Raw genomic sequence first — 14,768 nt, forward strand, 5'->3', positions numbered from 1 at the left:
CCCTGTTGTTTAGATCTTCTGGCAGCACACAAAGCAATGTGATATTTCTTAAAAATTAGTGCTGACCCTTCTGAATTTTAACCAAGTTATGGCAAAGAGAAGTTATCCAGTTTCACTCATAAGGGGTGGGTGGGGAATTTATTGTGTGGGTAAGATGGCTTTACCTGAGTTTTATCTGCTAAAATAATTTCTTTTTCATAGATAGATAGACACACACACACACACACAGAGAGAGAGAGAGAGAGAGAGAGAGAGAGAGAGAGAGAGAGAGCTGTGTTTTGGCTAATTAATGTTTTATGGCCTTTTAAATGTCTTTTTGAGGGGGCTGTTTTTGTTTTTGTTTTAACTATTTATTTTGTGATTCTATCTTGTGAATTGCCACGAGATCTTCAGATGAAGGTCAATATATAAAACAAGCAAAGAAAATAAAATATTACACTAGCCTTTACCAACCAGGTGCTCTCCAGATGTTTTGTACAGTAACTATCAGCCCCAGCCAGCTGTAGTCCAAAGCATCTGGAACACACCAGGTTGGTGAAAGTTTCTATCTGTCTTGGCCATGCTAAAGCACATGTGCCCTTCTTCATAGGGCAGGTGTGGGGAACTTTTGGTTCTCTAGATGTTGCTGAACTACATCAGTCGCAATGGCCAGGAATCATGGGAGCTGAGGTTCAGCAACAGCTGGAGGGCCAAAGGTTCACCCTACCTGTCTTAGAGTCTGGAAGTCCATAAGCAGGCCATGGCCTCTGGAGATTAGAATGGTCCCTTTAAAGCCAGAATTTGAAATGATTAACTTTGGTTGCTGAATATGCCCTTCTGACTTCAACCATGGTGCAACATGATGATTCCCCTCCCCGCCCTAATTGCTTTCATTATCTTGTCTCTGCAGGAGAACCCATACTTCTTCACATTCAAGAATAGCAACTACTCATCTTTTCCTGTGGAGTCACAAACCAAAACAGTGTATCAAGTAGGGAAAGCTCCAACTGCATAATATTTTATTATTGCTTGCCTTTTGGTGGAGAAGAATGGGTATTTGACATAAGAACATTGTATATCCCTTGCAGTTATTTTCAAGGGGGTGATGCTCTTCCTCTAGTCTGTTGAAGAAGTATGAATTTCTTTCTACTGGAACTGCTAAAGGCCATTTGTAATGCATTGTTCTCTGTCCTTTTGTCAGCAAAGGAGCTATGGGACGGACATTCCATGTACTGACCGCAACCCCTCAGACACAATTCCTGCCTCAGGTACAGATTTTTATCTCTGGATTTACTCAGTCATCATAGGTTCTGTCTTACACACCGGTAGCTAATAGCTGGTTCATTGCCAATGTTGAAATAAGATTCAGCTAGTAGTTTGGTTCGATTCTGCTGTCTTGTCTTTTGCCTCAGGCAGCAAAATATATTGGGCCCTCCTAGCTACTTCAGAGAACTGTTGCAAGGAGATAATATGATAACACCCCTCCAATGCCTGGCTTACGCTCATTGGGGAAAGTGGAAGATGACTGTGTTTTTTTTAAAATTAGTCAAGGTTGTTAATTTCATTTACAAGTGGGAACATCTCTGGGATGAGTGGGAGAAAATAGTAAGCCTTGGGAGGTATATTCTGCAAGATTCCAGGCAGAAGCTACCTTAGATATCAGGGATTAAACCCACTGGACCTTCTACATGAAAACCTGGTGGTCTGTCACTGAAGAATGGCTCCTCCATCATGGCTAGGGACTGGGAACACGTGGGCATGTGAATTTAGGAAGCTGTGGTACTCTAGTTCAGTATTATCTAAACTGCTTGGCTGTGGCTCTCTGGGATTTCAAGCAGGTGCCTTTCCCAACCTTACCTGGAGATGGTGGAAATCAAACCAGGAACCTTCTGCGTGCAACCACTGAACTATAGCCCTTCCTCAAAGAACCTTGGTTACAGTCCTGTTTGGAGATAATCCACAGCTAGTATAGAATCTGCAATCTAATTTCTGAATAGTCTAAAAGCTGTACAATTTGTGATTCCAGGGACACTGGAATATGGTCCTCCATTCATTCTCCAGTTGACTTATGTGCTTTTCATAGTGTGAATTATCGGCTTGGTATTAAGAGTTTCCTCCCTGCCCACATACAAACCCAATTTACCCAAAGCCCAGTTTTTCAAAACTACGCAGTGTGCATCTTTGGGGTAATAAAAGTTTCCTTCTTATAACATCAAAGCACTAGTATAGCTGATTTAAAAACAACAACACATTCTTTGGCAATGCTTCAGAAGAGTATTGCTAACCAAAGAAAGGATGACGAGCACATAGGGATGCAGGTGCTCATGGCATTCTGCAAACAATATTGTGGAAACTTGGTTACAGAGCAGCATGTAACACCTGAAATAAATATTGTGGCTATCAACACAATAGTTTGGTTTAAGGGACTTGCACATTTTGAAGAAGAAGAAGAAGAAGAGTTTGGATTTGATATCCCGCTTTTCACTACCTGAAGGAGTCTCAAAGCGGCTAACATTCTCCTTTCCCTTCCTCCCCCACAACAAACACTCTGTGAGGTGAGTGGGGCTGAGAGACTTCAGAGAAGTGTGAGTAGCCCAAGGTCACCCAGCAGCTGCATGTGGAGGAGTGGAGACGCGAACCCGGTTCACCAGATTACGAGTCTACCGCTCTTAACCACTACACCACACAGAGCAAGGCCAGTCTTTGAGGGGCATCCTGGCCTTTATCGAAAATGACCCTACAACACTTGAGATTCATTGGACCACAGCTGGGAACCCTCAGGCCTGTGGGTCAAATGTGGGCCTCCAGACTTCTCTATCTGGCCTTTGAAATTCTCTTCAGGCCAGGCTGCTTACTGGCCCTGCATTGCACCCCAAACATTTTTGCCTGGCTGAAATGTGGCCTTGAATTCTTCTAAAGCTTGTCTGGATGGAGAACGGAGAAGGCTGTGTGAGTGTATGTAGAAACAGCACACTGTACAAAGAAAAAGAAAAACCCCACATAAATGTCTCTGGCTGCTGTTGCCTCTCGCTCCACCCACCACCGGCATGTGGCCATCTCTGGGTGAAAATGATTCCCCACCGCCGACTGAAGATTTGTCAGATACCAGCTCCTCGGATTTTATTTCAGCATAATAATTTTGTGGGAGAAAAATCCTAGCTTCTAGGGAGGAACAGTTGCAGGAGAATTAGGTATTCTGGTAAGTATCACATATTTGCCTCCAGGGACTAACAAGAGTTGCGGCAATTTGGCAGAATATGAGTTTTAAATAAGATCTCAAGTTCTTTCAACTTCTTCTGAAGAAATATGTTCTGAATGTCAAAGATCTTCTTAAGAGTCCCATCACTCTCTCTCTCTTTCTCTCTTTCTTTTTTATAGTTCATAACTTGAGGCCAGCAGACATTAAAGTTATAGGCGCCCTTGGGGACTCAATAACTGTAAGTGCAGATCACCAAAATGTGCTCTATTAAAATGAGTGGTGTCAAAGCTGTTTCTGAACTCTGATCTGAAAAAAGGAGGGATCTTCATGGCAAACTGAATTTCCGATGCTTTCTTCTGCTTTGTTCCCATAATGCTGCAGTCTTAATCTGCTTCAGGCTGGGAATGCCACCTCCTTGGGCCATTGCGTATTTGCAAATGCTAATCGATACAAATGTATATATATATATATATATATTTCAAACATTTTCCTACCACATGTGGACATTTCATTGCAGAGGAGAACTTGATTAAAGGCCAGTTTGAAATTGCCACTTCTAACCTGAAAATCCCTTACTTGTGGAAGCTCCATGAAGGTGCTATAATATTTTTTTTGGGGGGGGGATCTTACCACATTTGCAGTACCTATGTGCTAGCAATGTATAACTCAGTCAACAGCAATAACAATTAATGTTATTTTCTACCCCCCCCCTTCATAACCCTAAGTTGCTTTGTTGCAATATGCTTTGTTATTTATCGCTTCTGTACCCATCGGTATTCTTGAAACAAGTATTAATGGAAGGGCAATTATTGGTTTATTATTCTTTGATCAGCAACCATCAGTTTATGGATTTTATTCCAAGTAGGCTTGTAAATTTAGCCCTGGCCAATGACAGTCCTCCGCTGCTTGCTTATCCCCATGATAATGTAGACAGGATGCCAGTGCTATTTTTAGGCAGAACTAAAATACTCTCAAGGTTCCTCAGAGCGAGAGTGGGGGATATTTACAGGGGGTGTCATCTAAAGTGGCCTCTTTCCAACCATCCCATTCCGAATCAGTGAGCAACTTATTCTAAAAGGACTTTCCCAAACCCCTTTGTCCTCTTTGATATCAGGCAGGAAATGGAGCGGGTTCTTCACCAAACAATGTCCTAGATGTTCTGACACAGTATCGAGGCCTTTCATGGAGGTGAGTGCCACAAATCAAATCTTTAGATATTCTGCAGTCTGTTCTTATTCTTTTCTTCTTGCTGGCTTTCGAAACCAACCAACTGCAGTCTCCTCCTTGCTGACCTCAATTGCTACTTCAGAGCCATCTTGAGTTTGGCACTCTTAAAACTTGCACAAGCTGTAACTAGAGTCATGGCTCTGGCAGATGTGGCCTCAGGCTTCTCTGATGATATAGGAGCCATCCTCTTGTTTACGCATGGCTTCGTCCTTTTTCAAGTTCCTGTAGATTGACTTATCTATTTCTTCAAATTAACGAAAGTACCATTTTCTACAAATGTTCTGACTTTTCATATTCTCACCTCATTCATTTTTCACTTTGATGAGGGCAAGTACTTGAAAGCAGCATTCAAATGGAGTGTGATGAAGGGACTGGAAATGAGATATAAGCGCGAGAAAGCTTGTGTCTCTAGATAATTTATTTTCTGTCTTCTTACACGATATCAGTCAAGCAGATAGCAGTTCCTTTCTTCCCTGTACAAAACCGGTGCATTTCAGTGAATGGTGAGAGTAACAATCCATTTACTGGTTCTATTAAACATGCTAGCTCAATTTGCCTGTAGCATACATTGCCTACTACCAAAGAGTATTTGACTGGCAAGCACAAGAAACAGGGCCTTTTCAGTGGTGGCCACATGCCTATAGAACTCTTTTCCTAGATCAGTGCATAAGGTTCCTCCACTGATGATTTTTAAATGAGTACAGTGGTACCTCGCAAGACGAATGCCTCGCTAGATGAAAAACTACCGATAGCTAGGCGAAAGGCATTTGCTAACGAAAGGGTGACTCGCAAGACGAATTTTCCTATGGCTGTGACTCGCAAAACGAAAATGTTTTGCGATTCCCCCCCCCCCGTAAAACCGCGCTTCCTCCGACCGTGCTTCGCAAGACAAAATTTCCGCTATACGACAACACTCGCGGAACGAATTAATTGTGTCTTGCGAGGCACCACTGTAGTGAAGAGTTATTATTTTTCTCTTTTTCTGATGTTTTACTTTGCTATTTTTGCTGCATATATAATTTTAGTCTCCTAGTGTTGCTTTTAACTGCTGCTAAATCAGTAGGCGCCAACATTTGTAACAGATACTAATATAGGTTTGCTATATGTCTGGATTTTCCCGGACATTACTGGGATTTCAAAGGCGGAACTGACGTCTGGTGGGAATTTCTGAAAGGCGGCACTTTGTCTTTTATCTTTCGGGGTGTCCCGGATTTTACTTTTTGAAATATGGCAATCCTATACTAATATATACCATACAGTCAAAAATCAGAAATGACAGACTAAGGTCAGTCCTGCTCATTTGTCACTATTACAGTGAAAGCTTCTGACTTCAAATGCATCCAGACTCAGCATATATGGATATATTTGATTATTGCTTACTGGTGCATGTACATAAATGAAACTAATGCATAGAGTCTTCAAGAGGAATATTCATAGGCCAAATTATAACTCACTCTAGGGAAACTACCCCCTCCCCATTTATTAAATTGCAAGTTTATAACAGAAATCGAAACACAGCACATCAACCATGCATTGTTGTTTTTGAGCTGCTTGATCCCCCTGTTGGCATTTGCAGTTCTGGGCTGGCCGCCAAACCCAGGACATTTACTATCTTAGGGACTCTGCTCATTCTATAGTTAACACAAGTTTCACAGGCATGTGGAGCTGTTATAAAACCCCACAATACCTATGAACAAAGACAACAGTGCAGTGTGTGGGCATATCATTAGCAACGAAGCCTCTGCCATATCATAGTCTCTGCAACCTGAATGATTAACCATAGTCTTGAGAAGGATCCTGTGAATGGCCATGGATAGATAGATAGATAAATAAAGGTAAAGGGACCCCTGACCATTAGGTCCAGTCATGTCCGACTCTGTGGTTGCAGCACTCATCTCGCGTTACTGGCCGAGGGAGCCGGTGTACAGCTTCCGGGTCATGTGGCCAGCATGACAAAGCCGCTTCTGGCAAACCAGAGCAGTGCACAGAAATGCCGTTTACCTTCCCACCGGAGTGGCACCTATTTATCTACTTGCACTTTGATGTGCTTTCAAACTGCTAGGTGGGCAGGAGCTGGGACCGAGCAATGGGCCAACCTTCTGATCAGCAAGCCCTAGGCTCTGTGGTTTAACCCACAGCGCCACCCGCACCCCTCTATAGATAGATAGATAGATAGATAGATAGCCCTATAGAATACCATTGGAAGCCCCATTTCAATGCATGATACAAGTAAAATAAATAAAACAAGCATTCAAACCAGCAGTTCAAGTAAGGGATAACTGAGGATTGGAAACATCACCAGGGGGCACTCTGTGACTTGTTCCAAGCAAATATTCTCTAACTTATGTTTGCTTTCTCCTCCCTCCCCTCCCTGCCCCCCCTCCAAATTCTGCAGTGTTGGTGGAAATGAAAACATAAGCACAGTCACAACATTAGCAAGTAAGTGCCCATTTCCCTAAGGTTAGTGCATTTGTGAAGCTCTTTCATAATTTATGGAGCAAACTTGAGGAAAGGTTCGGCAGGCTTGACAGACTTAAACCTCTTTGTATTCAGCACCCCAGACTGATGGGGGTGGAGGAGGGGAGGGGAAAGCCTTCTCACAGCCAACACTGCAATTTGCTGTGCATGACTTAACAGTGTGTGTTTTATGATTTCCCAGGGCCTTAGTTGCTTCGAATTCTCAGTGGCTTTTTAAATATATATATATATGGCATAATTATTATTCAGCTCCATACGATCTTGGAATGCATTAAGCAAATAAGCAAGGCAGGCTCCTTGTGCAAGTTTTTATGGGGAAAAGAAAGGTGTCTTGGAACTCTTTTACAGACAGCCAACGGACACCAAACTACAGGCAGCTCATGGAACCAAGCAGCTACTTTAGTTGGGGGGGGGCACTTAGAGAACAGGATGAAAGGCAGGGGGCACCCATCCTCCCCCTCCCTCCACAGTGGCATTTTGCCGAATCTCATCGATACTTTTGACAGTGGAGATCCAGGTGCCTCTGGAAGCTAAAACAGAGTGCTGTGATGACAGCCATCTCCCATTGTTTACCCCAGCACATGACATTCATATTGCTTTTAAGCATATGCTTTTTTATGTTAAGAGAATGAGAGGAGACATAAAATGTAAAAGAACATAAAAGGCCCCTCTAGTCCAGCGTCCTGTTCTCACACCAGGTGCCTCTGGGAAACCTGCAATGGGGCTTCAAACCATGCCCAGCTGAATGTAGTTAGAAGCCTCCACAAGATCATTAGTCTACATTAACTATTACTACTACTACCATTTACTAATACCCCTTCCCATCTGATTTAGTATTAAAGTTTTGGATGGTGTAGAGACTTACAGCAGTGTTCATCCAAACATGCTTAGAAGGGAAGTTCAGGGCAGTGCAAAAGTGACACTGAGGGTGAGGTTTGTAGTAGTAGTAGTTGTTGTTGTTACATCCATCCATCCATGAAACCTCATTCCTCCAACATGTTCCCTTCCCAACACGTTGCTTGGATGTCTAAATTCACCCACAGAGCCACAGGTGTTCCATTTTGCTGCCATGACTAATGCCTATGCTATGTATTTGTCTCATCCCTTCTATGACCATCTAAGGCCTCCCTAAATTAATGCTGTCAGGTGAAAATGTGTTGCCTTTTGTTTGTCTTGAAATCCATTTCATTGCCAACTCTTAGTACTAGAAGGCGACCATTATTAGAAAACAGAAAGATCTATGCTATCCATTCATTGTTTGGTACACCTCTATGATATCCCACCTTTATTTTTCAGATATTCTTCGTGAGTTCAACCCTTCTCTGTTAGGCTATTCCAGTGGCAAAGGAAGCCAGAGCACATCTAATGCCTATCTGAACCAGGCTGTGGCAGGAGCCCGTGCAGAGTAAGAACAGATGTTGGGCATGTTTGTTTGTCTGTGCAGACCTGTCTGCTGCAGATGTGTTAAGCCTTTTCGGAATTTCTCTGTAATGGTACTGTTGCGGGATTATCAAATCCAAACTCTTCTTCTTCTTCTGTTGTGCAAACGGAAACCCTTGCACTAGTGCATCTACTTTGCTGGATACCACTTATTTCCTCCTGCAGGACAACTGCAGTAACACATGTGTGCATCATCAAAAAAACAAGGGATGCATGCTTTCCCCACTTTCGAACAATGATGTTTTCCTCATCTGCAGATTTAATAGATCAATATTAATGGGTTAAAAAACGTTGGGAGTGTGTGATTTCTGGTGCAGCGGCAGCTCTGACTCATCCCCATATCAATTATCCTTTTGGGGGGGGGGAGCCCCTGCTTGTAGATTTGCACATCCCCTGTGTGAATGTAGCCCTTCATGTCAGAAGCGGACCTCCCCACTTCTGCTAATCCCCCCCCACCCCCGCAGCCACTTGAACCTTCTACACAGAGGTGCTCTTTTTTCTGCACAGTTAAATATTATCCAGGGGTGGCAGCATTTGAACTAGCCCTAGGTTGATTTGTCTCGAGTGTTTCTAAATGTATGTACTCATGCACAGTTTGGCTTTTTTTTCTGACAAGGTGCTTGGCTCTTCTCTAGTACTTCCATGCACAGAAAAAAGAGCCCCCTCTCACCTTGGAGAAACAGTGAATCCTTGTGTGTCAGTCACAGTTTGTACCATATGCATTGATGCCACATAATAACAGTAATTTCACTGAGGTGATAGCACACAATAACAGAGTGCAGAGCTGATCACTCCAGCAGTTATCACCACCACCGTTGCGTTTTGAAACTCATTATCTCTGCCGGCAGAATCCTTGCAGTTATCTGTTCCACTGGCACACAATATCATTCGCGCATCAAGGGTTCAGCTCCCTCCCTCCATCCCTGTGAAGGGAGATTATTAAGTAACAAAGCTGTCCATGCTGAACAGGCTGCACACTCCCTTCCCTTGACCTGCTTCGTTGCAACCCTTCAGGATAGAATCGTAGAGTCGGAAGGCACTCCAAAGGCCATCTAATCCAACCACCTGCAATGCAGGAATCTCAGCTAAAGCATCCAGTGCAACTTTGCACTGTGGCAAACATAGCAAAAACCGACAACTCGCTGATGGGTTATCCATTACAAGGGCCAGCTCCAGGTTTGGGGGAGAGCCCTTGGTAAGATGGTGCCCAAAGAAACCCACAAACCGATACTGCTGCAACTGGCCCAGTGCTGCAGAAAGGACCCAATCCTCCTGTGAGTGGTTAAGCTTGATGCCCCATGAGAGGGCAGGTGGATGGGGCTGCCAATTTTCCTCACTAGCAGCAGCAGGTCAGCAGGGGCTCCTTTCAAGGAGCTGCAGCCTTGGCAGCTGTCCTGATGCATAGATATACTGGACCGACGGCCTCGGTCCAGTATATCTGAAGGAGCGTCTCCACCCCCATCGTTCTACCCAGACACTGAGGTCCAGCGCTGAGGGCCTTCTGGCGCTTCCCTCACTGCGAGAAGCCAAGTTACAGGGAACCAGGACCAGGCAGAGGGCCTTCTCGGTAGTGGCACCCGCCCTGTGGAATGCCCTCCCACCAGATGTCAAAGAGAACAACAACTACCAGTCTTTTAGAAGACATCTGAAGGCAGCCCTGTTTAGGGAAGCTTTTAATGTTTGATGAATTATTGTGTTTTAATATTTTGTTGGAAGCCGCCCAGAAACACATCAAAGCGGTTTACAGAAAGAATTAAACCATAGAATTATTGGTGAAAACAGTTAAAAGTATTTGAAACATTCAAAAATAAAATCAAATCAGTGATAAACTAAAAGCAGATTAAAAACACACACCACCAATCTGCATATCTGGGTGGACTTGTCTAAACAAAAAGGTTTAGATGTTTAACCCCCACAACATGCTGAGTATGCCACATGTTCAAAGATGAGCAAACAGGATGCTAGTTTGAGAACCAGGCAAACTGACTTGTACCACAGAGTTAGTGACCTGCATGCCTTCTTGAAACTCAGCAAGAAGAAGCATTCCCTGTGTGCTGCTGCTACCACAGAAACTGTTATTAAAAGAGGCATAGTATCTCAGGATGCTACAAGCTTAGCTTAGCTGCTGCTCCCTCTAACAACCTGGAGGAAGGAGTTGGTATAATGCTCATTAGATTTGCACATTACAGAAAACTAGGACTCCAAATACCACAGGGACGGGATGAAAATTCAAAATGTCCTTGATAAATTGGAGCTCTGGTTGTTTGCAAAATTATACATAAGATTTAACCTGCTTCTTTTTCCAAAAGTGTGATGTATTACGAATTAGGGGGAAATAACCAAATGCATAATTTAAAATAGGCATGGTCAAAGTGGGATGGCTAAGACAGGGATCATTAAACATGATGTCTTCTAAGTATTGTTGATCTCCAGCTCCCATCAGCCTCAGCCAGCATGGCCAATGGTGAGGATGATGGGAACTGTAGCCCAACAACAGCGGGAAGGTCAAGGTTAGCTAACCCTGGGTTGGCCTATAATGCTGCTGAGAAGCATTGTGAGGCTATGCTGAATCATGAGGGCAGATTCCCACGTCTGAGCCAGTAACACAATGCGTAGGCTCACATTTACTTTTTGCATGCTCAGAACAGCTTGACATGGAGTGATATGCAAAAAGGCATGCAAAGCTCTGTGGGTTATGTCAGCCCATCCAGGACTGCCTCTGCATATAGCAATGGCTATCTCAGCTGGAGGTCAGCAGCAGGAGCGGCTCATGCCAGTGGTGGCTGCAAAAATCAGCTCTGAGTCATCAGTGCAGCACTGCTGTAAGTTAGGCAAAGGCCATTTCTGGCAGCACGAACGGAAGTGTTGCATGCAAAGCGACTGGATTTAATTGTGCCGTTAGATTAGCGTTATCATCTCTCCTAGCTCAGTTAGATGACAATAGCTGGGGATAATATTTCATGCCCACAGCTGATATCATGCAACCCTGAATTTATCCGATAGAAGCTGATGCTTGGGTGAGAGACGTCTGTTTTCTGTTCCTGGCCCCAGGCCAGCGATCCACTTTTGCAAATGGCAGGGAATTGCATGCCCGGATAGAGCTGCTATTCCACGGGCACATCCCATTGTGGGAATCCCACTGTACACAGAAAGCAGAGCAGTTCCACGGCTCGGCATCCTTGTGTGCCAACACATGTGGGATCATTAAACATGGCCTTGGTCCTGTATACCTGAAGGAGCGTCTCCACCTCCATCATTCAGCCCGGACACTGAGAGCCAGCGCCGAAGGCCTTCTGGCGGTTCCCTCATGCGAGACGTGAGGTTACAGGGAACCAGACAGGGAACCAGAACGCCCTTCCATCAGATGTCAAGGAAATAAGCAGCTGTCCTATTTTTAAAAGACATCTGAAGGCAGCCCTGTTAGGAAGTTTTTAATATTTAATGCTGTATTGTTTTAACACTCGATTGGGAGGCGCCCAGAGTGGCTGGGGAAACTCAGCCAGATGGGTGGGGTTACAAATAAATAAATAAATAAATTATTATTATTATATATTATATATTATTATTATTATTATCATCATCATCCTCTCATCCTCATCATAAAGATTAGCATTGCACAATCGGCAGGCCAGAGCTGTTGATGCGATCCTGCCTGTGCAAGGAGTTCCATATGCAGAAATGGGCACAGTAATCTGACCTGTCTGCCCTCTGAGACTGGCTATTTGAACATTAAAGCAAATTTAAAGATGTTTCCATATCAGAGTTTCTTTGTGCACTGTCTGTTGAATTAAGTGGCTTTTTTGCCGGGGGGGGGGGGGATTTATGGACACAGGCCAGTACCATTTGAATTACTTTTCCTGTTACCATATTCCTTGAACAACACTCTCAATGGCCTGTTACTGATCACAAAATTCTAATCACTTGCCTTATTTTTTTTATATATTTAGAGGCCTCCCATCTCAAGCTAGAAGGCTAATAGACTTGATGAAGACTGATTCTGTGAGTTTCTGTTAATGCGAGCCTTTCTTTTCTTTTCTTAATGGGTTGCATTATCTTACGCGATTTCGGAAGGGGAGGTTAAGGTCTTAAGGATAGAATGAAGGGTTCACTTTTTAATCAAATAGAAATGAACAACACATAGAATGGCTCACAAGGGATCATTGACTAATTGTGTAATACATTTCTTTTCTTTTTTAAATTTGATTTGAATATAAATACCCAGAAAAACTGCAGATAAAAGCCATATTTGTAGAAGATGCACCCCCTCCTACTCTCACACAAGAGGGAATGCTTTTTATTTATATATTTAAAAAAAACTGTGGTGCCTGCTGTGATATATGCAGCCATCATCTAAAACTGGGGTGGCAAAGCTATGGTCTTCCAGACATGATTGAACTCAAAACTCCCATCATCTCCATCGGTGTGGCTGATGGTCAAGAATGATGGGAATTCTGGAGGGCCACAGAATCTCTATCCCTGATTTAAAAACATAGAAAAGATGCTTCCCCACCCCTTTAAAATTATTGCCTTTAATTTTTCCATAAAATTTCCATAAGTAATAAAACTGTATTTTAGTCATGAAGATATGATGTATGAAGATATATCCAGGAAGGGTTGCTATTTCTCGTGCCTGCCTACCATGCATTGCTGCAGCAACACAACATCTTCCAAACAGAGTAGACTTAAAAAAAAAGTATGCAGATGCTGATGCAGTTCATAATAGTGCTAGTAGTTCAAAATGCCAGAAGCTGCAGTGGCCAAAGGTTGTGGGCCGGCAGGCAGGAGTGAGAGAAGAGCTCTGATGGGTACAACTGACAGGAGTGGTGGTGGTCAGATTTCTGAACCCTTTTTGAATATGGATTTTAGGATTTACATATCTGAATTAGCATGCTTTGGGCTGCTATGGTACTGCTTCAAGAGGGTGCCCAGAATGTCACTATTTTGTGGGAGAAATTCAGGAGCATACCAGAACTATAGTTTATTGCAGTGACCTAAGCACTTACCCAAGCACGACAAATTAGTTATAAAAACAAAGGACTTTTTGCAGTTAGGAAGTGACCAGGGAAATGCCCTGAAGCATGTGGGATGAACAAATGCTTAACAGGAAGGACATGCAAACTCCCTGCAAGCAGTTCAGGCTGAATGCTCATTGTTGTATAACTGCCCACAAAGAAATCAGAATGATTGCTAAATAAAAGAAGACAGGACATAAGCTAACTACCACCTAAGTGTTGTGTATGCAAATCAGGATAAATGTTCGGTAAACAGGCTGGGCCTGGTGGAGTCCCTAGTGGCTCAGCAGTACACATCAGGAAAAACAGTAAACCAACTATTAAACAGATGGGATGCCAGATGCTTCAACATGTAACTATTTAACAAGACATATAAACTTAGATTAGTTATATACCAGTTTAATCATTCTACTATCCTGCAAAGAACCCTGGGAATTAAGCTTGGTTCTGAAGCTTAGAATTCATGCATCTCCCAGGAGAAAGGGGAGTGCTGCTAAACCAGTTATGTAAATATGTACTATATAGAACCCCTGGATGGTTAAGTCCAGTCAAAGGTCACTATGGGGTGCGGTGCTCATCTCACTACATGTGTTAAGTAACTCACATAGTTGCCAGTTTGGGCTGCTCAAGAAGGACCAAGCATCACTGCAGTCCAGCGTTGCATCTGCCAGGTGTGTGCCTGCAAATCATTTGTGTATTTAATAAGATACACAAAAAACAACCCATCAAACTCCTCTGAACCTTCTGAGGTTGCATTAAATCACTGCAGAGAAACTGGGCTGATAGATTTCTGTTTTCGTTGCAATGTTCTGTTTCTACAGTACAAGGTGCTGAAGCGTAACCAATGATGTTGTTGCCACAGGAGGTCAGCCTGGCGACTAGGAGCTCTCCAAAGGCCTTGCAACCTGTGATCCTTTAGCTTGGCAGCCCTGGAGATTGATCCTAAAACTGTATACATGCAGACAATATCCCTTGTTACTGAGCTGCAGCTCTTTGGCAGTGGTGTGCCTAGCATGCATCTGCCCTAAGAGCAATTGTGCTCCTTAAAAATGGAGATCTGGAGCCCAGTTCCTAATGTAACAGTATACAACTAGGCATGTAGGTGACACTATAGTAGCATAGTGATTTGAAATAGGCCACTGCAAGTAAACCTGTGATTTTTTTTTGTTTTGTTTTATATAACCATGTGGCGCATAAAGACCTAATTTAGATTGCTGCCCTGGTTTCCTAGGTTCTGTAAAAGTCCAAAGGAATAAGCTGACTATGCCCCTAAAAGAGCAATTTAATTAATCCTTTCTAGGCTGTTGACGCAAGTATTTTTCCTTCTTGCTTTTCATTATGTTTCATCTTCTTTGTCTTTAATGCAGAAAATAAATTTCCAAGGAAGACTGGAAACTTGTAACACTTTTCATAGGAGGGAATGACTTGTGTGA

At 43.2% G+C, this 14,768-nt stretch overlaps 1 protein-coding gene across 1 annotated transcript in view; it reads left to right on the forward strand.

Moving 5' to 3' along the window:
* Window positions 1-1,097: 1,097 nt before the first annotated feature.
* PLB1 (phospholipase B1) overlaps window positions 1,098-14,768 on the forward strand; it is a 76,095-nt gene continuing 62,424 nt past the window's right edge. Inside the window, 8 exon segments of the mRNA XM_033145448.1 lie at window positions 1,098-1,247; window positions 3,358-3,416; window positions 4,293-4,366; window positions 6,801-6,844; window positions 8,180-8,288; window positions 12,271-12,322; window positions 14,703-14,717; window positions 14,719-14,767. Coding sequence (XP_033001339.1) covers window positions 1,154-1,247; window positions 3,358-3,416; window positions 4,293-4,366; window positions 6,801-6,844; window positions 8,180-8,288; window positions 12,271-12,322; window positions 14,703-14,717; window positions 14,719-14,767 — 496 coding nt within the window. The 5' untranslated portion in view covers window positions 1,098-1,153.

The sequence above is a fragment of the Lacerta agilis genome, chromosome 3 (genome assembly GCF_009819535.1).
Source record: "Lacerta agilis isolate rLacAgi1 chromosome 3, rLacAgi1.pri, whole genome shotgun sequence".
Lineage (NCBI taxonomy): Eukaryota > Metazoa > Chordata > Lepidosauria > Squamata > Lacertidae > Lacerta > Lacerta agilis.